The following is a 25351-nucleotide window of genomic DNA, read 5'->3' on the forward strand; positions in this document are numbered from 1 at the left end:
TGCCTGCACAGAGACTGAAGCAGCAGCAGGGTTGGCCTGCAACATAGGTTGTACCGGGGCGACCACAGTGGGAGATTCCAGGTAAGCCATGCGACTCAGGAGCGTTTGTAACGCCATGGCAAACTGATCTATGTGGTGATCCAGTTCATCCAATCTGGAAAAAATATTACCAACTAGTGGATTGACTGCATCTTCTGAATGAATGGACTTCTCCTACTGTCAGAAACCATGAAATCAGGCCGAGACAGAAGTACAGTTAAATCACACTTGTTTAATAATAAAAGTAAAAAGAACAAACGTAGTCAAAACATAGCCAAAGTTCAGTAACCGGAACGGATAGTCAGCCAAGCCAGAACTCAGAGAACAATGTAGTCGAACTGCAAGCAGGATCAGGCCCGAAGGGATGTCAGCAAAGCAAGTCTTGAACAGGATTGCAGGAGAAAGTTTCTGTGATGTGACCAAGGCGAAGGCGAAGCTCCTCTGGACTGGACGGATTAAGTAGGCAGGACTGACGAGCTGGATATCATCAACAGCTGAGTAACTGTGGAGAGATAGTAGCTGCCAAATAGCCGACAGCTGAGCAGCCAGCTCAGAGAAGGAAGGGCTGAGCCCAATCCTGGCAGCTAGACAGTGTGGCTCTCTCTCTTTCAGGTGGAGTTTTACCACACAGTCCTGTCACCTCTCCTCCACTCTCTCTCTTCTTCTGCTGACAGCACTCTCTCTGTAGTGATGTGTTGAAGTCTGTCTCTCTCTCTTTCAATCACCTCAGCCTTCCTTCCCTTCAATCACCTCAGCACTTTTTGAAAACTCCCCTTTCACTTTACTTCAGGAATGAATTCCAGTATTGTGAATGATTCACACGCCAAATTTCTCACAATTTGGGGACCATGGATATCTTATAATTTTCCCATACTTCAAGCATCCTGTTTGGGACTTGTCTGACTCCCTTCTGTGAGGCGCCTGCATCCGAGATCTACTGTTCCCTTTCCCCCTCTCCTATCTATGACCCCCTTCTCTCTGCCTTTTTTGCTCTTCTTGCTTTTTTTTCTGGTTTCTCACTATTCTGACTCCTACCATTGCCTCCTATGGAACAGGGTTGCTGGAGAAGAGCCTCCCCTTCTGCGACAAATTTGGGGACAGGGTACTCTACGCAGTAGTCATTTTTTGATACCATCCCCTATTTTCACTATGTTATAGGTTAATTGAAGTGAATGATATTGATCTTTGGTAATTTTTATGTCTCCAGCCCCTGCGTGGGTGAACAACGAGCTTGTTATATTTCTCTTGTTTACCCCCAAAAAAAAAATATTTACATATTGAAACAGAAAACTCCCCTTTCTCCCAGTGTCCTCTCTGTCTCCTTATATTCAGAAAGGATGGGTCAGCATCCCCCTATCTCAATCTTGTGGCCAAAAGGAGAAATTGCATGTTTGGTTGGATCAATTACATTATCATCTATGCATGTCCTGAATAAGCCAATGGCAGAATGCCTGTTACACTTCTTTAGAGAATTCCATAAGAGATTGCTACTTTTGGTATTACTCACTATGCACTGGAAATCTGCATCTCTCTTGAGGTCCTCCTTTGTGCCTTGGGTGGTCATAGATTATACCCCACAGTTCCCAATAGAGACATCCCCTAGCAGCCCGTTATCCACAACATTACGTGTTGCACCCAGAGCTGAGTTGTGAGTATATTAGGAACGGGTACTTTCCTATTGGGGTGGATTCAATTTTCCCCTCTTGTCTTCTTTCTTTATTATCTTTGCTCAACCATCAGATTATAGTATTTCTTATATATCTCTTTACAGTTATTCTTAATGCATCTGCTCCTAAGGAAGTGGAGCATACTTCAAATTTCAAATGTGTCTACATTTTACTAATTGTACATTGCTGTATTTATATTTGTATGTAACCAGCTTATGTATTGTTATAATCATGTTGTTTCAACTTATTTGGTGATATAGTCTTTCAAATAAATAAAATTGCTCTCAACAGCATTTATTTTATATACTATACCGTGTTATGAGTCCACCTGTGTATTTGGATACATTACATTATTATGTGTTTACTATTTGCCCATTAGCTGCCATGCACCTCATTTAAAGTCCCAACACCTTTTCTTTTTAGTCAAATACAATCTTTAGGAACAGGTGGAGCAGGGGGGCAAAATCATTTTTATTTCCTTTTCCTACATGGCCATCATTTTGATTTAAGTACATTTTTAAATAAATCTTATGGTGAAGCCATTTAAGTCATTTGTTCACTTTTACTAATATACATTTCTTGCTTTGTAATAATTTATAGCCTATTGTTGGTAATCTTTGTGATAGGATATCTACAGTAGTTATGTTATATTTTCTACTATCAGTCATCTGATACTTGAACCAGTATTGCTGACCTTGACTTCTCTACTTTACAGAATGATGTAACAGTGTGGCGAAAACCATCTGAGGAATTTGGAGGCTGCCTGTAAGTATCTAACAAAGATACAGTGCCTTGCGAAAGTATTCGGCCCCCTTGAACTTTACAACCTTTTGCCACATTTCAGGCTTCAAACATAAAGATATAACATTTTTATTTTTTGTGAAGAATCACCAACAAGTGGGACATAATTGTGAAGTGGAACAAAATCTATTGGATATTTTAAACTTTTTTAGCAAATAAAAAACTGAAAAGTGGTGTGTGCAAAATGATTCGGCCCCTTTACTTTCAGTGCAGCAAACTCACTCCAGAAGTTCAGCAAGGATCTCTGAATGATCCAATGTTGTCCTACATGACTGATGGTGATAAATAGAATCTACCTGTGTGTAATCAAGTCTCTGTATAAATGCACCTGCTCTGTGATAGTCTCAGGGTTCTGTTGAAAGCGCAGAGAGTATCATGAAGACCAAGGAACACACCAGGCATGTCCATAATACTGTTGTGGAGAAGTTTAAAGCCGGATTTGGATACAAAAAGATTTCCCAAGCTTTAAACATCCCAAGGAGCACTGTGCAAGAGATCATTTTGAAATTGAAGGAGTATCAGACCACTGCAAATCTACCAAGACCTGGCCATCCCTCTAAACTTTCAGCTCAGACAAGGAGAAGACTGATCAGAGATGCAGCCAAGCAACCCATGATCACTCTGGATGAACTGCAGAGAACTACAGCTGAGGTGGGAGAGTCTGTCCATAGGACAACAATCAGTCGTACACTGCACAAATCTGGCCTTTATGGAAGAGTGGCAAGAAGAAAGCCATTTCTCAAAGATATCCATAAAAAGTCTCGTCTAAAGTTTGCCACAAGCCACCTGGGAGACACACCAAACATGTGGAAGAAGGTGCTCTGGTCAGATGAAACCAAAATCGAACTTTCTGCCCACAATGCAAAACGATATGTTTGGCGTAAAAGCAACACAGCTCATCACCCTCAACATCCCATCCCCACTGTCAAACATGGTGGTGGCAGCATCATGGTTTGGGCCTGCTTTTCTTCAGCAGGGACAGGGAAGATGGTTAAAATTGAGGGGGAGATGGATGCAGCCAAATACAGGACCATTCTGGATGAAAACCTGTTGGAGTCTGGAAAAGACCTGAAACTGGGACGGAGATTTATCTTCCAAGAAGACAATGATCCCAAACATACAGCAAAATCTACAAAGGAATGGTTCACAAATAAACGTATCCAGGTGTTAGAATGGCCAAGTCAAAGTCCAGACCTGAATCCAAACGAGAATCTGTGGAAAGAGCTGAAAACTGCTGTTCACAAACGCTCTCCATCCAACCTCACTGAGCTCGAGCTGTTTTGCAAGGAAGAATGGGCAAGAATTTCAGTCTCTCGATGTGCAAAACTGATAGAGACATACCCCAAGTGACTTGCAGCTGTAATCGCAGCAAAAGGTGGCTCTACAAAGTATTAACGCAAGGGGGCGAATAATTTTGCACGCCCCACTTTTCATTTTTTTATTAGTTAAAAAAGTTTCAAAAATCCAATAGATTTCGTTCCACTTCACAATTGTGTCCCACTTGTTGGTGATTCTTCACAAAAAATAAAAATTTTATATCTTTATGTTTGAAGCCTGAAATGTGGCAAAAGGTTGAAAAGTTCAAGGGGGCCGAATACTTTCGCAAGGCACTGTAAATGTTGTTCATAATTGCATTTTAGTGCCATGTGTTTTGAATGGGCACTACATTTTTCATCTGGTAGACCGTATTAACTAGGTTTTGTTAACATACTTACATAACTATTCAAATGACTGTTACACAACCTGACAATTTTTTTTTTCACAGCTATTGTAAACATATGCACCAGTTCTGGAAGCATTTTTAAATCTTTTACCCTATGTCTCCCCTTCCTATTCCATAAGGCTACATTCCCATGGGTGTTCATTAGGGATGCACCGAATGGGTTTTTTGGTGCCGAAACCGATACCGAAAATTAAAAATACACTAGGCCGAAAACCGATACCGAAACAGCACCGATACCGAAAATGACTGTTTTTAAAAAATATTTTTGTACAGGAGGTGGTCAGAGACTGGGGACATGGTACAGGAGGTGGTCAGAGACTGGGGACATGGTACAGGAGGTGGTCAGAGACTGGGGACATGGTACAGGAGGTGGTCAGAGACTGGGGACATGGTACAGGAGATGGTCAGAGACTGGGGACATGGTACAGGAGATGGTCAGAGACTGGGGACATGGTACAGGAGGTGGTCAGAGACTGGGGACATGGTACAGGAGGTGGTCAGAGACTGGGGACATGGTACAGGAGGTGGTCAGAAACTGGGGACATGGTACAGGAGGTGGTCAGAGACTGGGGACATGGTACAGGAGGTGGTCAGAAACTGGGGACATGGTACAGGAGGTGGTCAGAGACTGGGGACATGGTACAGGAGGTGGTCAGAGACTGGGGACATGGTACAGGAGGTGGTCAGAGACTGGGGACATGGTACAGGAGGTGGTCAGAGACTGGGGACATGGTACAGGAGGTGGTCAGAGACTGGGGACATGGTACAGGAGGTGGTCAGAGACTGGGGACATGGTACAGGAGATGGTCAGAGACTGGGGACATGGTACAGGAGATGGTCAGAGACTGGGGACATGGTACAGGAGATGGTCAGAGACTGGGGGCATGGTACAGGAGGTGGTCAGAGACTGGGGACATGGTACAGGAGGTGGTCAGAGACTGGGGACATGGTACAGGAGGTGGTCAGAGACTGGGGACATGGTACAGGAGGTGGTCAGAGACTGGGGACATGGTACAGGAGGTGGTCAGAGACTGGGGACATGGTACAGGAGGTGGTCAGAGACTGGGGACATGGTACAGGAGGTGGTCAGAGACTGGGGACATGGTACAGGAGGTGGTCAGAGACTGGGGACATGGTACAGGAGGTGGTCAGAGACTGGGGACATGGTACAGGAGATGGTCAGAGACTGGGGACATGGTACAGGAGATGGTCAGAGACTGAGGACATGGTACAGGAGATGGTCAGAGACTGGGGACATGGTACAGGAGGTGGTCAGAGACTGGGGACATGGTAAAGGAGGTGGTCAGAGACTGGGGACATGGTACAGGAGGTGGTCAGAGACTGGGGACATGGTACAGGAGGTGGTCAGAGACTGGGGACATGGTACAGGAGATGGTCAGAGACTGGGGACATGGTACAGGAGATGGTCAGAGACTGGGGACATGGTACAGGAGATGGTCAGAGACTGGGGACATGGTACAGGAGATGGTCAGAGACTGGGGACATGGTACAGGAGATGGTCAGAGACTGGGGGCATGGTACAGGAGGTGGTCAGAGACTGGGGACATGGTACAGGAGGTGGTCAGAGACTGGGGACATGGTACAGGAGGTGGTCAGAGACTGGGGACATGGTACAGGAGGTGGTCAGAGACTGGGGACATGGTACAGGAGGTGGTCAGAGACTGGGGACATGGTACAGGAGGTGGTCAGAGACTGGGGACATGGTACAGGAGGTGGTCAGAGACTGGGGACATGGTACAGGAGGTGGTCAGAGACTGGGGACATGGTACAGGAGGTGGTCAGAGACTGGGGACATGGTACAGGAGATGGTCAGAGACTGGGGACATGGTACAGGAGATGGTCAGAGACTGAGGACATGGTACAGGAGATGGTCAGAGACTGGGGACATGGTACAGGAGGTGGTCAGAGACTGGGGACATGGTAAAGGAGGTGGTCAGAGACTGGGGACATGGTACAGGAGGTGGTCAGAGACTGGGGACATGGTACAGGAGGTGGTCAGAGACTGGGGACATGGTACAGGAGATGGTCAGAGACTGGGGACATGGTACAGGAGATGGTCAGAGACTGGGGACATGGTACAGGAGATGGTCAGAGACTGGGGACATGGTACAGGAGATGGTCAGAGACTGGGGACATGGTACAGGAGATGGTCAGAGACTGGGGACATGGTACAGGAGGTGGTCAGAGACTGCACGCATGGTACAGGAGGTGGTCAGAGACTGCATGCATGGTACAGGAGGTGGTCAGAGACTAGGGACACGGTACAGGAGATGGTCAGAGACTGGGGACACGGTACAGGAGATGGTCAGAGACTGGGGACACGGTACAGGAGATGGTCAGAGACTGGGGGCACGGTACAGGAGATGGTCAGAGACTGGGGACATGGTACAGGAGGTGGTCAGAGACTGGGGACATGGTACAGGAGGTGGTCAGAGACTGGGGACACGGTACAGGAGGTGGTCAGAGACTGGGGACACGGTACAGGAGATGGTCAGACTGGGGACACGGTATAGGAGATGGTCAGAGACAGAGGACGTGGTACAGGAGATGGTCAGAGACTGGGGACGTGGTACAGAAGATGGTCAGACTGGGGACATGGTACAGGAGATGGTCAGAGACTGGGGACACGGTACAGGAGATGGTCAGAGACTGGGGACACGGTACAGGAGGTGGTCAGAGACTGGGGACACGGTACAGGAGATGGTCAGACTGGGGACACGGTATAGGAGATGGTCAGAGACAGAGGACGTGGTACAGGAGATGGTCAGAGACTGGGGGCGTGGTACAGAAGATGGTCAGACTGGGGACATGGTACAGGAGATGGTCAGAGGACGTGGTACAGGAGGCATCCCCCATTGCAGCCAGTGTGCCCCATTGCAGTCAGTGTGCCCCATTGCAGCCAATTGCAGCCAGTGTGCCCAATTGCAGCCAGTGTGCCCAATTGCAGCCAGTGTGCCCCATTGCAGCCAATTGCAGCTAGTGTGCCCGATTGCAGCCAATTGCAGCCAGTGTGCCCCATTGCAGCCAATTGCAGCCAGTGTGCCCCATTGCAACCAATTGCAGCCAGTGGGCCCCATTGCAGCCAGTGTGTCCCATTGCAGCCAATTGCAGCCAGTGTGTCCCATTGCAGCCTGTGTGCCATTTTGCAGCCAGCCTGTGCACTGTGTGCAGGGAAGAGAGCCGCCTCCGCCGCCTGTTTGATAACAGCGCCGGGAACATCACAGCTTTCATTTCAATAGCTGTGTGTTCCCGGCCGCGCGCCGTCACACGCAGCCCCTCCCCCTTGTCCGGGCACTTTGATAGACAGATCATCCGTCCAATCCTGCGGATGTGATCAAACAGGCAGCGGAGGTGGCTCTCCTGCGCTATACACCCCCCATGATGGGCGTCACCAGGGGTGGGGGGCGGAGCCCCGCCCCCACCCAGGCCACGCCCCATTTTCGGCTCTATTATCGGCCGTTTTTCTTTTTCGCCAAATTGCCGAAAAGGGCATTTTCGGCCGATATGTTTCGGTGGCCGAAATTTCGGTGCATCACTAGTGTTCATCCATATTGTGAATCCCAGCAGCAAGCATCGACTGATTCCTGCGGCTTGAATTGACAGCTGAGTGCGGATAGCTGCGGCTGCCAAGTCGCACATGGTTATGACAGGCTGTAGGTGGCTGAAGCTATTTATGACTGTTTGCACAGCCAGTGATTACTTTTGGCGATCGTAGCTGGACGCACACAAAGTGTCAATGTCAGCTGCAGGAATCAGTAGATACTTGCCCTGGGGATTTTCGGTGTGGATTTTGCTAAACATGCCACAAATCTGAGCCATTCACAGTAAGCATCCAGTGAAAAAAAACCCATAAACTGTGGTTATTTTCAGTAGGATAAATGTGCAGGATAAATAGCAGATCTAGGGAAATAAGATGCTGACTTTATATGTGGGTTAATAAAAACAATCTACATTGCAGTGAGTGTAGTGTTAGTTAGTGTGATAGTTAAAGCGGAGTTCCACCCATTTTTTGAACTTTCTCCCTATTGTATCCCCTTAGCTTTCTACTTAGAAGTACCTTCACTAGGCGATTTGCAAGGGTTCCTGGGATAGCAGCGTCATGTATCCCAGAAGCCCTTATGAATTACCTACTGGCGAAATCTCGTGTTATTGGAAGAAGGAGAGTCGCACAGCAGCATTACTGTGCATGCAGAGATCGGGAGGTGCATGCTGGGTAGCCAGCTGCACAGAAATCCAGCAAATGAACACAGGAGGGCTTCAGATGCCCACAGCTAAAATTGAACCTGCCTATGGCTGAGATTTGTGAGTAACAAACTATTAAAAAAGTAAAAGCGATAAAAATATGACATGTTAGAAATGTTCATGTACGGGTTTGGACAATTACAGGGCAGTCTTTAAAAAAAAATGTTTGGGAGGACTGGTACTCCGCTTTAAATATTAAGTGCAATTCCAAGGATTGTACGTGTCTACTTGGCCCTTTGTGCACTTATATGTCCCAATTTAGCTGCTACATAACACAAAACTCCCAAAATATGTCATCAGGTACATCTATACAGTATTTAAGTTATGCAGTGCTACTTGCTAATCCACACAGCCTCTGTGACAGTTGTCAAATGATTAACACTCAGTATACTTCAGCCTTCCACTATGTTTCAATTATGTGTGATACCAAAAACAGAGATGTGAAGGCAACCACTTTAAAAGATATGATGAATCTCAATCACAAAAAACCATCACTTTAAGGCAGTCCAATTCCCAAACACTGACTGTGTTGTTGGGAGAACCCTCTGGAAATGCTATTATGTTCTGCTGGCAGGGTAGGTGGGTGCAGGGAGTGAAAAATCTGACAGATACAGATGTTCAAGTCAATCGATGGATCAATTTATTTACAATCAGCCTGCCCATACATATGATCATCAGCTTCCTTGTTGCTTTTGTTTCATGTACCTTATCTGGAAGCTGATGATGATATGCCTGAGCTATAGCAAGCCCAATTTCCGTTACCAGTATTTGATTCTGCTGACATAACCCCTTATGCCGCGTACACATGAACGGACTATCCGGCGGACTTAATCCAGTGGACAAACCACCGGATTTTGCATCTGAGGTCCGCTGGACTTTCCGAATGAGTGGACCTGCCCACACACGACTGGACTTTTCCGGTGGGCTAGGTCCAGCAGACAACACGCCAGACTATGGCGGGAGTCCGCCGGACTTTTGAAATGAATGGACATGTAGCCGGGACTAGCAAAGGAAGTCAATGTTGCCACCTCCATCGGCGAGACTGACACCTCACTGGCCCTGTCCCCTGTTATGGATTTAAAGGGGAACCCCTACGCCGAAAAAACAGCGTGGGGGTCCCCCCAAAGTCCATAGCAGACCCTTATCTGAGCACGCAGCCCGGCAAAGAGGGTGGGGATGAGCGAGCTCCCCCCCTCCTGAGCCATACCAGGCCACGTGCCCTCAACATGGGGGGGTGCCTTGGGGAAAGGGGGGCCTGCGCCCCCCCACCCCAAAGCACCTTGTGCCCATGTTGATGAGGACAAGGGCCTCTTCCCGACAACCCTGGCCGCTGGTTTCGGGGTCTGCGGGCGGGGGGTTATCGGAATCCGGGAGCCCCCTTTAATAAGGGGGTGCCCAGATACCAGCCCCCCCACCCTATGTGAATGAGTATGGGGTACATTGTACCCCTACCAATTCACCCGGTGAAAAAAGTGTAAATAAAAAAACACAACACAAGTTTTTAAAATAATTTATTAGACAGCTCTGGTGGTCTTCTTCCTTCTTGGGGGGGTCTTCTCGCCAGACTCCTCCGCTATCTTCTGCTAGCTCTTTTACTAGTGGAGGAGCCCGGCTTTCTTCGTCGTCGTCGCATCCATCCGGGGGTCTTCTTCCGACTTCGGGGTCTTGTCCGGCTACCTGGAGCCACGTTCAAAATGAACTGACTTTTCTCCGTGTGTGGGCAAGTCCATTCATTCCAAAAGTCCGGCGGACTAGCACACAGATGGGCGGATTGACAATTTTGAGTCAAAACTTCTTTGTAAGTCCGCCAGACTTTTGGAAGGAAAAAGTCCGCCGGAGCCCACACACGGCCAAGTCCCCCGGATAGTCTGATCGTGTGTACGCGGCATTAAAGGGACCGCTGTGTTTGACACATATAAATATACTTTTTTAAATGCCACTTCACAGTACATTTAGGGGATGTCTGCGCCTCTATATGTTACTGATAATTTCCACATCTTCCAATGGAATCTAAGTAGAAATGTGTGAATCTTGGGTAAAAACACTTATAAATAGACCCCTAAATCTGGCCATACACTGTTACGGTAATTTTTTTTTGGTTTATCCATATTCACACCAATGAGGTGGATAGAGGAATCCCCCCTCTGTGATAATACATTCTGACAGCTGTACCCTCTGTTGTCAGAATACACTGATCAAGGGCTGTAGCCGATTTTGATTAGCCAGTTGGTTACAGCTGCCAATCAAGGAACATTTTCCAATATGTCTCTTAAGGCTAGGTTCACACCGTAGCGATGCGGGAACGCCGCGAATCCGCTGCGTTTTCCCGCATCGCATGCCTCCCGCCGGCAGTTCACACTGCCCTATGCGGACTGCTGGGAGTGTCAATGAAATCTTAATGACACCCCCAGATCAGTCCGCATATCGCAGTGCGATCTGCAAACTCGGACAGGAATCAGATCGCATGGTGTGAACACCCATGCGATCCGATTCTGCTGCGGACCAAAAAAAGGGTCCCGTGCGAGTTTGCAGCGGGTGCGATGCAAATTCAGCCATACTATCTGTATGGCTGAACTCGCATTGCTACAGAGATCGGATGTGATTTGCACTGCAGTGCGGTGCGAATCCAGCCTTAAAAGAGGTCAACCAAACAACTGACTTCTGTCTTACAGGAACGGACACACTGATTGAAATTCAGCCAGACCCTGCTGAACTGGTCAAATTTTGATCAGTGGGGCCAGCTGTAGTAATTATGAGTTACTTGGCCTGGGAGTGGGAGTTCCTTGGCAAATGAATTAAGCACCAACAAATCTGATTATCAGGAAAGAAAAGTGCACATATTTATGTATTTTGCATGTATAATAATTCTATATATTTTTTAATAATCCTGCACGCTCTTTGATGCCAGATCAGCAAAATTCCATTATACATACAGTATTTGGTTCTACCTTTTCCAATGTGTAAAATACAATTTTTTCATACTTTTTTGGACTTTGTGAAATGTTTTCCTCTTATTTTCTATCTTATTTTCTAAAGCTACAAGATTGAAGGTGTTGTGCAAGATGTTACAAACAAAATTGTTGACTATATCCGACCCGGACCATACAGGCTGCAGTGGGACAGCTTAATGACTACAATGGAAATAATCAAGGATCTAGAACAGGTCAGTGTTTTTAGGTTGGGATTTTTTTCTATTTTAAAATAGATTTAGTCATTTTTGATCTTCCAAAAAAGCTCTCAACAGTTTTACAAGAACAGCATAAATGGAATTAGAAAATCCAAAAATACGTTGCTGGTTTAAACAAATAACACCCCACCCAATGTTTGTGATTAGTGCACAGCAGAGATCAATTTTAAAATGTATCTCTGGGCTTTTTTTAGTTTTGGATAGAATGGAGAAGGGTTTAGACCAGGGGTCTCAAACTGGTGGCCCTCCAGCTGTTGCGAAACTACAAGTCCCATCATGCCTCTGCCTGAGGGAGTCATGCTTATAACTGTCAGCCTTGCAATGCCTAATGAGATTTGTAGTTTCCCAGCAGCTGGAGGGCCACCAGTTTGAGACCCGTTGTTTAGACCCTTTGTTAAAGGAGAATCGGATCAATGCTGCATCCACCTAGGTTGAGTATAATGTTTGTTTTTTTTAAACCCCCAACTTCTCTTTTAAAAATTTAATGTTGTCTTTGTCCCCACTGGGGAGATTCACTCCTTTGTTTGTACTGGTAACCATTGCCCAGGAAATGGAGGGGGAAATCCAAAAGTTGTCCCCAGAACAATAGGTATAAGGAAATTGTCCAATGCAGACACCTGTCCAGAGAAATCTATCTAAGGTTGGGTTCACACTAGAACACGCAGCGGCTCCAGTTTTATAATGTGACATTAAAGTCTATATTTTTTAATAAAACTGATAGAAAATAACCTTAACCTACATGTATTATCTTTTTTCAAAAAATTTCCAGTCCTGGAGTGTACTTTTCAAGGTTGTCCCCAGCTGCGCTGACACACTTCCCATTCAATGTCCACACACTGTGCCTCACAAACTATGGAGAGTTCTATATCTGCCCATTGTGCTCTGGGACCTATAGAGAACCTGTAAAAGTCTCCTGTATATGCATGCTTCCTCCCTACAAGCAGCTGCTGCAAGTGCCGTGCAGACACCAAATGCCAAACCTCTCCTCCTCTTCTGCAGCGGTGATTGACAGCTTTTGCTGTGTGTCTTGCACTGCCTGTGTGTGTGTGGTGCTTACATTAGCTGCATGTAGAGTACAGGGCAGGATTGTGCAGGTACAGGAGACTCGTACAAGACTCCATAGGTCCTGAGCACAGTGGGCAGATATAGAACTGGGAATGTGTCAACATAGCCAGAGAAATAAATAAACTTTCCAAGTAAATTCAAATGAGTGAATTTATTGGAAAAAATTTAACAAAAGTAATGTTATTTGTATCTGTTTTCTGAAAAAATTAGACTGTAATGTCGCTTTAACCACTTGCAGACCGGAAGATTTTCCCCCTTAATGACCAGGCCATTTTTTGCGATACGGCACTGCATTGCTTTACATGCAAATTGCGCGGTCATGCGACGATGCTGTACCCAAACAAAATGTATGGGTTTTTTTCCCCCACAAATAGAGCTTTCTTTTGGTGATATTTGGTCATCTCTGCGGTTTCTATTTTTTGAGCAAAAAGAACAAAGAAAGAGCGACAATTTTGAAAAAAATAAATAATTTTTTACTTTTTGCTATAATAAATATCCCAAAAAAATTAAATACATTTCTTCATCAGTTAGGCCAATGTGTATTTTTCTACATATTTTTGATTTAAAAAAATCGCAATAAGCATATATTGATTGGTTTGCGCAAAAGTTATAGCGTCTACAAAATAGGGGATAGATTTATGGCATCGTTATTATTATTATTATTATTAGTAGTAGTGGCGGTGATCTGCAATTTTTAGCAGGACTGTGATGTGGCAGCGGACACTTTTGACACTTTTTTGGGACCATTGACAATTATACAGCGATAAGTGCTATAAAAATGCACTGATTACTGTGTAAATGTCACTGGCAGGGAAGGGGTTACACTAGGGGGCGATGAAGGGGTAAACTGTGTTCCCTGGGAGGTGTTTCTAACTGTGTGGGGAGGGGACTGACTGAAGGAGGAGAGAGATCGCTGTTCCTAATCATCACAGCCACATGCCACAAGCATCGGGTCCCTTGCCTGTTATGGCTCTAACGTACACCTACAGCGATTTGCGTGAATGAGCCAACCTGCCACAGTATAATGACGGTGGCTGGTTGGCAAGTTGGTAAGCAAAAGAGGGGCCATTTTGTCATCTCCTGCTCGTAGACAGTAAGACCCCTTTCACACTGGGGCTTTTGAAAAGCACCGGAAAACCACCTCCCATTGATTGCAGTGCGTCTTTTCACACTGGGGTGGTGCTCTTGGGGGACTTTACGAAAAGTCTTGCAAGCAGCATCTTTGGGGCAGGTTGGGAGCGCTATAAAACACCCTGCCCATTGCAATGAATGGGCAACAATTTGAAAGCGACTTTGAAAGCACTGCAAAACTGGACTTTTAACCTTGTTTTTAAGGTAAAAACTGCCATGCTAGCGGCTGAAAAGCACTGCAAAAGTACATCTAAAACAGAGCTAAAGCACCGAAAAAATTTGTGGTTCTCTAGCACTAACGGCCGGGTGCTGAAGTGTGAAAGAGGTCTAAAGGTTATTAAAACAGCGTATGCATCTATGGAACAGAGTGGAATGTACCTACACAGCACTTCCTACAGGTTATTTAGGAGAACATCATTGTCAACTGGGAGAAATTATTCAAGATAATCCCCTTGAAATCTCTATCTGGGGTATATAGTGACTGTTTCCAACCAATATTTTCTGCATCAAAGACCATTATTTATTGTCTGTGTCCAGCTTAAGCATCTCCTGCTGCTTTCTTACTAGTTATCTTATCTATGATGAAAATCTGCCTCTTCTACTTATCAGTTATTTTTCAGTAACCATAGGGACAATCAAGATTTTATCTATGGCTAGAGAATGACAGCTAAAAGGAAAACGAGAATCTGGGCCAATGATTGGGGACGTTATAAGGTACCATTCACCAATATCTCACCGTTATTTTGCCTTGGTTGGCAGAGTTGCTGCGTGATGCAATACACGACTGCTGGGCAACTCCTGAACATTATTTCTCCAAGAGAGTTCATTGACTTCTCCTACACCACCAGCTACGAAAATGGACTTTTAACCTGCGGTACTTTTTTAAATTTTATTATTATTGTATGCTGTATGACCAAATATTGTTGACACCTGACCATCACAGATTTACAGTAACTGCCCTTACCTTTAGGATTCTGAGACCCTTTAGTTTTACTTCCTTGTTTTAACCCTCCTTTCCATTTTCGTATTCCCTTCATTCCCTTCAAAGTACCAGAAATTGAGTTATACAGCCAGGGAGACTTTCCCTCATGATAAACAGATATTTTACCATCTATGCTTTTTTTACATTGTTTCAGTAGGAAATGATATGCATCTCACAGCTTTTACTTTGAGTAACATTTTACAATTTGCATATCATGTTTCAGTTTCAAAAAGATAAGATGTAATGAGTCTCTTGTTTGGATTGTATACTTGATGAAAAACAAAGAACTTCAAATTAGCTTCCACTGGTAATATATTGATGCTATTAAAGCGGGGGTAAACCCGCTGACTTTTTTTTTTTTTTTTACACCTGTAAGGGTAAAGGCATAATGAGCTAGTATGCGCTGTGAGTGGCCGGAGCCGTGATGTCATCACTCCCGTGCATGTGCGCGGGAGTTTTCTTGCTGGCAAAGTCTGGCGTCTGCTGGACTTTCAGCTGAGAATCCCCTGTGCGCATGCGCTGCTGAAGTCAGCACTCATTGCGATGGGAATATCTCCTAAACCGTACCGTATTCTTTTTACCTACAGGTAAGCCTTATTATAGGCTTAACTGTAGGTTCAAAGTCAAAACTTTGACTATACAACTGCTTTAATGATCAGTTGCTACTATTAGGCCATTCGTTTGAAATGGCCACTGTGCCCAGCGACACGCAGGAAAGAAGTTCCTGCACTATGTTTGAAATCGCAGCTCACACGGGAACCAATTTCCAGTGCGGGCTGCGTGCCATTAGGATTATTATATTACTATATCCGCGCTTGCTACAGACACAACATCTTCTTTGGGGTGATTGATTGGTAGGGGTACCAGGGAGGACATACAGAAAATGCCTCCCATGCAGCCGGCTCACTGCATTTGGATTGGGAAGTTGGGGCACAGCACTGTCTGGAGACACAAGGGCTGTGATGATCTCTTCTAGAATTTAAGGAAGGATCCAGATCATCCTGACGCTTTGTACAGCGCATAAGCGTTCAGCAGGGCCAATTAGAAAAATTATACAGATACTTTTTTGTACCAGCGTCTGGCCTTAAGGCCAATTAAGTACAGAGCCATCAACTGGTTGTTGAGGTCCACCCCTCCCAAATTAAGATTGTATTAGTTGACACAGAGGGGTTTCTCCACAACACCAGTCACCGTAGGAATTTGGACTTTCGTGTCTGTGATTATCCCTCCACTTCACTGCAAGCAAATCATTACACTTCAAGCAGGCTCTCTCCCCCAGTCTAATATGGGAATCTACAAGCCGCTGGGGCAAGCCTCTGTGATTAAATCGCACAGTGCCACACGCGCCAATTCCATGATCAAACGAGTGAATAAAAGTGGCACACAAGTCGTACTCCTTTCCGAATAAGGGTGACACCAAGTCCCACACAATCTTTACTAGTGCTCCCTGTTTACTGGTACAACTAGTGCAACTCACAGGCAAAAAGAGCACCTGATTGTCAGAGCCTGCTTCAATTGCTACCAAAAAAACTGTTATGCCGCGCACACACGACCGGACTTTCCCTCAGAAAAGGTCAGATGGAATCATTTCATCGGATATTCCCATCGTGTGTGGGCTTTTTTTTTTTTCAAAAATTCTGACGGACCTAGAAATAGAACATGTTTTAAATCTTTCCAACAAAATCAATTCCTATCTGGAAAATCATTCGTCTGTATGCTATTCCGACTGACCGAAAACGATACAAGGGCAGCTATTGGCTACTGGCTATTGAACTTCCTTATTCTAGTCCCATCCGTACATCATTGTGTTCTAAACGAACGGAATTTGGTGTGATTGTGTGTAGGCAAATCCGTTTCAGCGGAACTCCGTCTGAACTCTGTCGGAAAGACCGTCAGAGTTTATTCTGATGGAAAAAACGGTTGTGTGTACGCGGCATTAGCGTTCGCAGGGATCAGGTTTGACTCTGCGAATGCTGCAGTTATGTCTTTTGTAAGTGACAGTAATCAATTGATACTGCACTTGGCTAGGCTGGGCTGTGCTGGCCGGAGGGGCTAAATGCAGGTGCTAGCAGGTATCTGGGCTGATTCAGCTAACACTGCTTTTTGGGAACCCTAAACTATTGGGGACACTAGTATAGATATGATCAGATCAAAGATATTGATCCGCTCAAACACTATACTACCAAGGGAGGTGTATGGTGCTTGCGTGGGTGTTAATGCTACTCGCTAACTCTGCTTGACGCTATCTATCTATCTGACACTGCCTGGGGCTGATGGCGACCCTATTTGACGCTAAAACCTAACTGATGTCACCCGCTGAGTGATCAGGGGGTTAAACCTTTATTTCAGAATATAGATCTGTACACTATACTAGTGACACTGGTGACAGGGGGTGAAAGGGTTAACTGGGGGTGATGAAGGGGTTAAACCTTTATTAGGGGGGTACCCTAGACCTACCTGGGCCTACTACTAACTACCCCAACGCTGATTAGTATTACAAATTACACTAGTACAGTGATCAGTGAAAAATCTGAAAACTGCACTTGGTGACATTGTGACAGGTAATGAAGGGGTTAAAGGGGGGGGGGGGGCGATTGGGGGATGATCTGGGGGTGACAAGTGTGCCTACATGTACTGGTGTTAGTGTAGTGTTGGTGCAACTTACAGTTAGATGTCCTCTCTCCTCTCTCTGGAACCGAAAAGAGTTCCACGAGGGGAGATGACATCACTTCCCCGCCTGTGTTTACACTTACAGCATTTCATTCACCAGAACCGATCAGCAGGTCCAGGCCAGAAATCATTGGCCTGGACCTGAAGATTGATCGGTTCAGAAATGAATCCGATGGTCTTGAGCGTGCTGTCGGCGAGAGCGCGCCCCGTACAGGTATGGGATTTTGCGCAGAGGTGGCATTGTGCCGCAGCATAGAGACATGAGCCGGTCGGGAACCAATTAAAGTAGTTGTAAAGGCAGACTTTTGTTTTAACTTAATGCATTCTATGAGGAGAGAGAGGAGATGGGCCTGGGCCACTGCTCTATGTCTGAATTGACACACGGAGCCGCAGCTTGGGTGCCCCCATAGCAAGCCGCTTGCTGTGGGGGCACTCAACAGGAGCGAGGGGCCAGGAGCACAGAAGAGGGACCTGAGAAGAGGAGGATCTGTTCTGCTCTGTGCAAAACCAACTGCATAGATCAGGTAAGTATAACAGGTTTGTTATTTTGAAACAAAAAAAAACAAGACTTTAGCATCACTTTAATAATATTAATCATTTTAAATGTCTGATCACTGAAAATACACAGTAGTTGCCATATAAAAGACTAATCCTACTAATCTGTGGCCCCTATGGAGCTATTCATCTGCTGAAGGGCACTGATTCAGATCTACTCTGCAGTATTGATGAATAGGAGACCCTGAGCGGGCTCGGTGCTCACTTGATGAGCAGTATTCAACCAATCTCTGCTCATGGGAATAGCTTGGCAGCTATGAAGAGCTAATAATTATCAAGTAGCTAATGAAAAAAAAAGGCTCATTCAGTGTTTTGCTTTTTTGGAGGAAGTATTGATTTCAGTATTGTTTTGCTACAGCTCAAAGCTTTATTACCAATGATTTTCTTCAAATTATTACAATGATGAAGAAAGAATCTGCAAAGATAAATGTAGACTCCTTTCTATATGTTTGCTTAGCATGGTTGCCATTTTAAAATGAGCATAATCCATTATTTTCAGTAGGACGACTCTGGTGTCTTCTGCATGCCTTACATTCCCTCACAGAAATGTTAGCCCTGTACTTGTAGATTACTTTGTTGAACTTTGACTTATTCCATTTCCATATTAGTCTTGTGTACTCCAGCTGAGGGAACAACAGGCGCAAGTTTAGCATGGAGACGAATACAGATTGAGTCTGTGAATTCAGCACATTTTGATGGGTGACAGTTTGTTTAAAGCTTAGAGGCACCTTGGTGAAGACTGACCTCATATATGAAAATAAACATTGCATGCATACTTTTCTTCTCAGATAATACATCCGTGAAAACAGGGTTATGAAAACGTAATGATTTGTAGTCTCATCCATTGTTTTTGTTTGTTCTCTCACATAGGTGTCAGCATTGAACATGAAAATAGCCATCCACATTGTGTCCGTGGCTTTAATCACCCTTGTGGCTGGTTTTGTGTGCCTCTACAGAGCTGCCCGGAGCACAGCTTTCTGACGGGTTACATACAGACCGATCTGAGGGGGATGCTTCCACAGAGCACTGTTGACTTTGCTATGGCGGGTTCCCTTGTAAATTTCTATAGTGACCTCAGGAAAGCTTTAAAGAAGTCGTAGAGTTTTCCTTATGAGACTATAACAAGTAACAAGGCCTTTTGCAGACAGTTGTTTCTGTAAATGTTCAGTCACATACAGTAATAGAACAATGTTTTCCTGCTGCTTGGTGCTCACAGGAATGAGGCCTGCAGTCCATGTTCATATCTGACTTACAGCAACTGTATACACACCTCATATACCTGACTGCCCAATACAGACTTCATATGCTGGGCAACTCTATACACACACCTCAAACACTATAGGGCAGCTTCACACTGTCCCACTGCGTTTAGCCGCAACGTTTTTGATGCCATAGACTTCCATTATGTGCTGTGGTTCTTGGTGCGTTTTATGACTGCACTGCAGGTAAAGCTGCTCTATACACATGTCATACCCCAGACTGCTCAATACAAATCTCATACAGCAGGCTGTTCAACACACACAATTTACACCAGGCTGTCTCCATACACACTTCATATACCAGGCAGCTCTATACACACCATTTACACCAGGCAGCTCTCTGCACACCTCATACACCAGACAGAGTTAGAGTATCACACCATTTACACTAGGGAGCTCTTTACATGCCATTTACACCAGGTTATCTCAATTTGTACCTCATACACCAGACAGATGTGCAGTATACACACCCTTTACACCAGGCAGCCCTTTACACGCCATTTGCACCAGGTTATCTCAATTTGTACCTCATACACCAGACAGATGTGCAGTATACACACCCTTTACACAAGGCAGCCCTTTACACTCCATTTACACCAGGTTATCTCAATTTGTAACTCATACACCAGACAGATGTACAGTATACACACCCTTTATACCAGGCAGCCCTTTACACTCCATTTACACCAGGTTATCTCAATTTGTACCTCATACACCAGACAGATGTACAGTATACACACCCTTTACACCAGGCAACCCTTTATACTCCATTTACACCAGGTTATTTAAATTTTTACCTCATACACCAGACAGATGTACAGTATACACACCCTTTACAACAGGCAGCTCTTTGCACACCTCATACACCAGAGAGATGTACAGTACACACACCATTTACACCAGGCAGCTCTTTACACACTATTTACACCAGCCTCAATTTGTACCTCATACACCACACCGCTCAATACTAGCCTCATACACTCCCTTTGGTGTTTGTGTTTTTAGATTTTATCTTATATTAGGTCTTAAAAATAGCAAGTTATATTTAGGTAAAGAAACATATATACATATATATTTAATGGTATATACTATTTTTGTTTAGCTAGCTGAAATGTATTTTTATAGTTGCACATGCTGCTTTGCACACCTAGCTAAATATATAGTACTAAATACATTACTTGAAATTCCAGTGATATTACTGTCAATCTAAAATAACAAGGATATGCAGTATACAATAATGCATTCAGATCTGACTACATGGTCAGTTTTAAAATTTGAAAATGCAGATAGCTATTTTTGGCCTTGTGATTTTATAAGATGGACAGCCAGTCCTCGTGAGTGCTTTATTTATATTAGTCAAGCCTGGTGATTGTTATTCCTAAAATTCCACAGTGATACAACAGGTTCAAGGCCACACACTCAACAGTGGTTTTCGCTTCACCCATCCCTCTTCTTGCCCTTGGGGTTTTCAGAAAAGTATAAACAGTTCTTCATGTAACAGTTATATACAGTATATATAACATTTATGTTAATGCTCAATGGCCCTTTGGTAGTTGCTAGACACCTTAACAGATTGTGAGATGTACCTGTTGGCAAGGCTGAGCCTAGGCAAGAGGGGCACCCCCCTTGGATGCCATGTGGATCACAGCTGAAGCAAGAGTCTCTCCTGCCCTTGCATAGCCCTGTACTGTAAAGGACTGAGCTGTCAAATGACAGCCCAGTCCTGCAAATTACACATGGAGATCTTTACATTCACATCCATGGAGATCAGTGTTACAGCTGCCTGCTCTGTATCCGGAGCTCTGTGTGACGCTAATAAACAAAGCACAATGTCCAGCTGTCATGAAGGTGCGTTCTCCCTGTGTAATCTTCAAGTGAGACAGCTCAGATCCTGCTTATTCATGAATGGAAGCTAATTACATTTTTATTAATTACAGTTACTTTTTTTAACCGATTTTTTAAAATCATTTGCATGTAAACTTTAAATTTGTGTTTGTAGCTCCAGATTAAAGAAAATAGGTAACCCCTATGCCACGTATACATGAACGGAATTTCAGCCAGCAAAAGACAGATGAGAGCTTTTCATCGGAAAATGCGACCGTGTGTATGCTCAATCGGAATTTAGCTGGCCGAATTCCCGCCAGCAAAAATTTGAGAGCATGTTCTCAATTTTCCCAAAGGAAAAACTTTCTATCGGAAATTCTGATCGTGTGTATGCAATTCCGACGTGCAAAAACTCACGCATGGTCAGATTCAACTACGAGACGGAAGCTTTTGGCTACTGGCTATTGAACTTCCTTTTTCTAGTCCCGTCGTACATGTTGTACGTCACCGTGTTCTTGACAGTCGGAATTTGGTGTGACCATGTGTATGCATTCCATCGGAATTCCTGTTGGGAAAACCATCAGACCTTTTTCCGACAATAATTCCAATCGTGTGTATGTGGCATTTCTGTTTTTTACCTAAGATTTGAAGTTAACATTTTAGTTAAAATTTATTATGTTTGTTAACTCCTTTTCCCTTCCCTTAGCTTTTTTTTTTATTGCTTACATTTTTTTGTAAAGCTTGGGCTGTTGCTTTTTGGCACCATAGCCTTAGGTGTCAGAGGATCTTGTCCCGCCACTACCTGCTGCTCACCAAAGTGTCAGTCAGTGAGCATTGACAAGTCAATTTCTGAAAGCTCAGGGGTTAGTTGTTGCGAGGATCACTTGTGAATTTTAATGCTTAGCATAAACAAAGAATGCATACTCATGAACACTGGTCTACTACTTAAAATTGCTACTGTCATTGTTTATATGCTTGGTATGCTTTATAAATAATTTTACATAACTGATATTTAAGAATAGAATTGTAATGCATTGCAGTTTATCAGTCCTTAGATGCAGTGTACATTTTCTGCAGAAATCTTGTCTTCTTCTATCTTCCTGTGCACTGAACTAAAATATCAAACAGTCCTATCAGCCTTATCAGCTATCTTCTGTGAACTACAGGACACCTCCTGTCTATGTAATGGAGATGAGGAGAGAGGGAGGTGTTTGTAGTTCAAATCAGAAAAGCAGATCATGTCGACACCTCGTCTAAGAAATGGAAAGCTGCATAGATTAAATGTTTGTTTTAGATGTTTAGATGTGTTTTATTCCCAACATTTTTTCTATCAACTCATTATGCTTTCAAATGTTTACATTCCTCCAGTTTGATGCTGTAAGCATTTTACTCAGTGTTAGCTACTGTAGTATCTGATATTTTATATTTACTTTCTTACATTTTTTTTTATTTAATTAGTAAAGCAGCCATAACTAAAAGCAACCCCCCTACTCCACACCACCACCATACATGGAAAAAGAAGCGCCAAAATACTGTCTTTGACAAGTACTCCATCTATTGGACACTGTTCTCATGACCTTTGCTAATTACGCTGCCTGTAGCACTGATGGACCCTGGTCACATGAGACCTTTGCTAAGTAGAGAGCCTGCAGCACTGATGTGACCTCTGCTAAGTGGGGGGCCTGCAGAACTTATGACACTGGCCACATGACCTTTGCTAACTTGGGGGCTTGCAGCACTTCTGACGCTGGTCACCATGACCTCTGCTAAGTTGGGAGCTTTCAGCACTGCTGATGTTGGTCACATGACCTTTGCTAATTTGGGAGCATGCAGTACCTCTGACGCTGGTCACATGACCTCTAAGTTGGGAGCTTTTCGCATTTCTGACGCTGGTCACATGACCTCTGCTAAGTAGGGTGCCTGCAGCACCAATGACACTGGCCACATGACCTTTGCTAAGTTGGGAGCTTGCAGTACTTCTAACACTGATCACATGACCTCTGCTGAGTTGGGAGCTTGCAGCACTTCTGACGCTGGTCCCATGACCTTTGCTAAGTTGGGAGCTTGCAGCATTTCTGATGCTGGTCACATGACCTCTGCTAAGTAGGGTGCCTGCAGAACTAATGAAACTTTGCCACATGATCTTTGCTAAGTTGGGAGCTTTCAGCACTTCTGACGCTGGTCAAATGACCTTTGCTAATTTGGGAGCGTGCAGTACTTCTAACGCTGGTCACATGACCTCTGATAAGTTGAGAGCTTTTAGCACTTCTTACGCTGGTCACATGACCTTTGCTAAGTAGGGTGCTTGCAACGCTGATGGAAACTTGTCACATCCCCTCTCCGCTTTCTGTTTCAAAAGTAAGTGTTGGAACACTTCTTTTACAGCTAAGGTAGAAACCAAGATGGTCAGGGTAGGTAGGGAGAATGTTATTTTTGTTATGCCTATTTTAATTTTTTTTTTTAAGCCATCAATTTTACCTCATATTCAACTGCAATTTTACAAATCTCAGAGATTATTTTACATGTTGCTAATTTATGATACAAGTACTGTAAGGGCCCGTTCACAGTAGAATGCCATGTAGAAAACCCGCGTTCCGTGCTGGTTTCCCGAACCGCGTTCAAATCGCACTGCCCTTACGATATGCAGTGGGTGTTAGTGCAAAGTTAATGATGTCCAAAATGCAGGTTACAAATGCAGTGCATTCGCCCACACTGGATTGTATGGTACAAATGTACCACGTGATTCGGTGTCAGCGTGTTTGCAAACGTAGTGCATGCACTACTTTCTGTGTGGTGCGATTTCAGCCCATTCAAATTGAATGAGCTGAAATTACACTGCATGTAGATCACCCAGGAACATGCAGCGTGATCATGTGCAGTTCCTAGTGTAAATGGGCCCTAAGGCAAGTTAAATAGCAATATTACCATAAAAAAACTGTTAAGTCTTTACCAGTGGTGTTCCAGTGCTGGTTTCTGTGTGAGACCACTTGTTTCAAGTTGACTTGCAGTTTAAGGCTGGAATCACACCTATGCATTTTTAGTGCTTTTTGCATTTTGCAGATTTGCAGTACAGTCCATTTAACATGGTTTCCTATGGAACACATTCTGTAGTGCAAATCTGCAAAATGCAAAAAGCACTCAAACTGCATAGGTGTGAATCAGGCCTAAGTGTGTTGTATGTAGATAAATATATATATGAAACTTTTGCATGTGGGGACGAATCCAGAAAAGAGCTTTGCTACCTTAATCACAATGCGGTATTATCAGGGAGGCTCCTTTAGGTGTCATTCCTCTGCATGCTCTTATGGGAATCTGCTTGTTAATTGTGTTACTATCAGTAGTAAGATCTTTCCAAAAGTGTACAGACTGTTATATATAAGATGTGCCCCCCCCCCCCCCCAGCAGCCAGTGTTGTGAGCCAGGCACCCCTGCCAGATAGCCGGGCCCTGGTCCTTACTGTGAACTACACTGTGGTTAAGCAATACAGTCAGGCCCAAGGCACTCCAGTTCGCTGACTGGACATCAATGAAGCAAAAGCACACCGAGGTTATCTCTCTCTTCTCCCTTCCTGTTCAGAGGATTAGTTTGACAACACTGCACAAGCAGTACACTACACAGCAGTAGAACCTGTTTGGCACAGAAAGCCGACCCTCTGTCTCCCAGTCTGAATCCTGCTGTGCTTAGGATTACAAGAGGCTTTTTTTTATCTATTATGCTTTGTGTGCAGTTACTTGTTTTTTTTTATCTTAATGAGCTTGCTCAGAGTTATTGTATATCAATATATAGCCATAAAAAATGTTTTTATCGTGTATTAAATTGTGCTATAATTTATCTATTTAATTTAATCCTATTGTTATCTAAATGTAATACTTGTATTTTATCATGCCTTTTACTCAATAAATGAGCATACTATAGTAAGATTAAATTAATTTCATTGTTTCTTTCTGTCTCCTCTTTTGTGATAACAGTTTGTACAATTGTAATTATCTGTAGACACATTTTAAGATCTGAACTCTGGAAGTTGTGCCCATAAAAAGACAAACTGAGGGCAAAGTACTAGTAACCAGTGTTGCCTATAGGCTCCCTGCAGATGATCTTTTCCCCCATTCCTGATTTGTTCTGCACTGTGACTCTGTGTGGAAGCAACCATCTTGGAAGAGGCAGGGTTTGTTTCCTTATGTCATA

General features: G+C 44.3%; 1 protein-coding gene across 2 annotated transcripts in view; it reads left to right on the forward strand.

The window, feature by feature from the left end:
- The window catches only part of STARD4 (StAR related lipid transfer domain containing 4), a 41860-nt gene extending 16765 nt beyond the window's left edge, over positions 1 to 25095 (forward strand). For both annotated transcript variants that reach the window (XM_077462293.1, XM_077462294.1), the window contains exons 3-6: positions 2422 to 2471; positions 11530 to 11656; positions 14636 to 14750; positions 18954 to 25095. In XM_077462293.1, coding sequence (XP_077318419.1) covers positions 2422 to 2471; positions 11530 to 11656; positions 14636 to 14750; positions 18954 to 19183 — 522 coding nt within the window. In that variant the 3' untranslated portion in view covers positions 19184 to 25095. The remainder of the gene's footprint in view (positions 1 to 2421; positions 2472 to 11529; positions 11657 to 14635; positions 14751 to 18953) is intronic.
- The last annotated feature ends 256 nt before the right edge of the window (positions 25096 to 25351 follow it).

Source organism: Lithobates pipiens, unplaced genomic scaffold (genome assembly GCF_037356315.1).
Source record: "Lithobates pipiens isolate NorthernLeopardFrog02 unplaced genomic scaffold, aLitPip1_a1.2 Scaffold_3, whole genome shotgun sequence".
Classification (NCBI taxonomy): domain Eukaryota; kingdom Metazoa; phylum Chordata; class Amphibia; order Anura; family Ranidae; genus Lithobates; species Lithobates pipiens.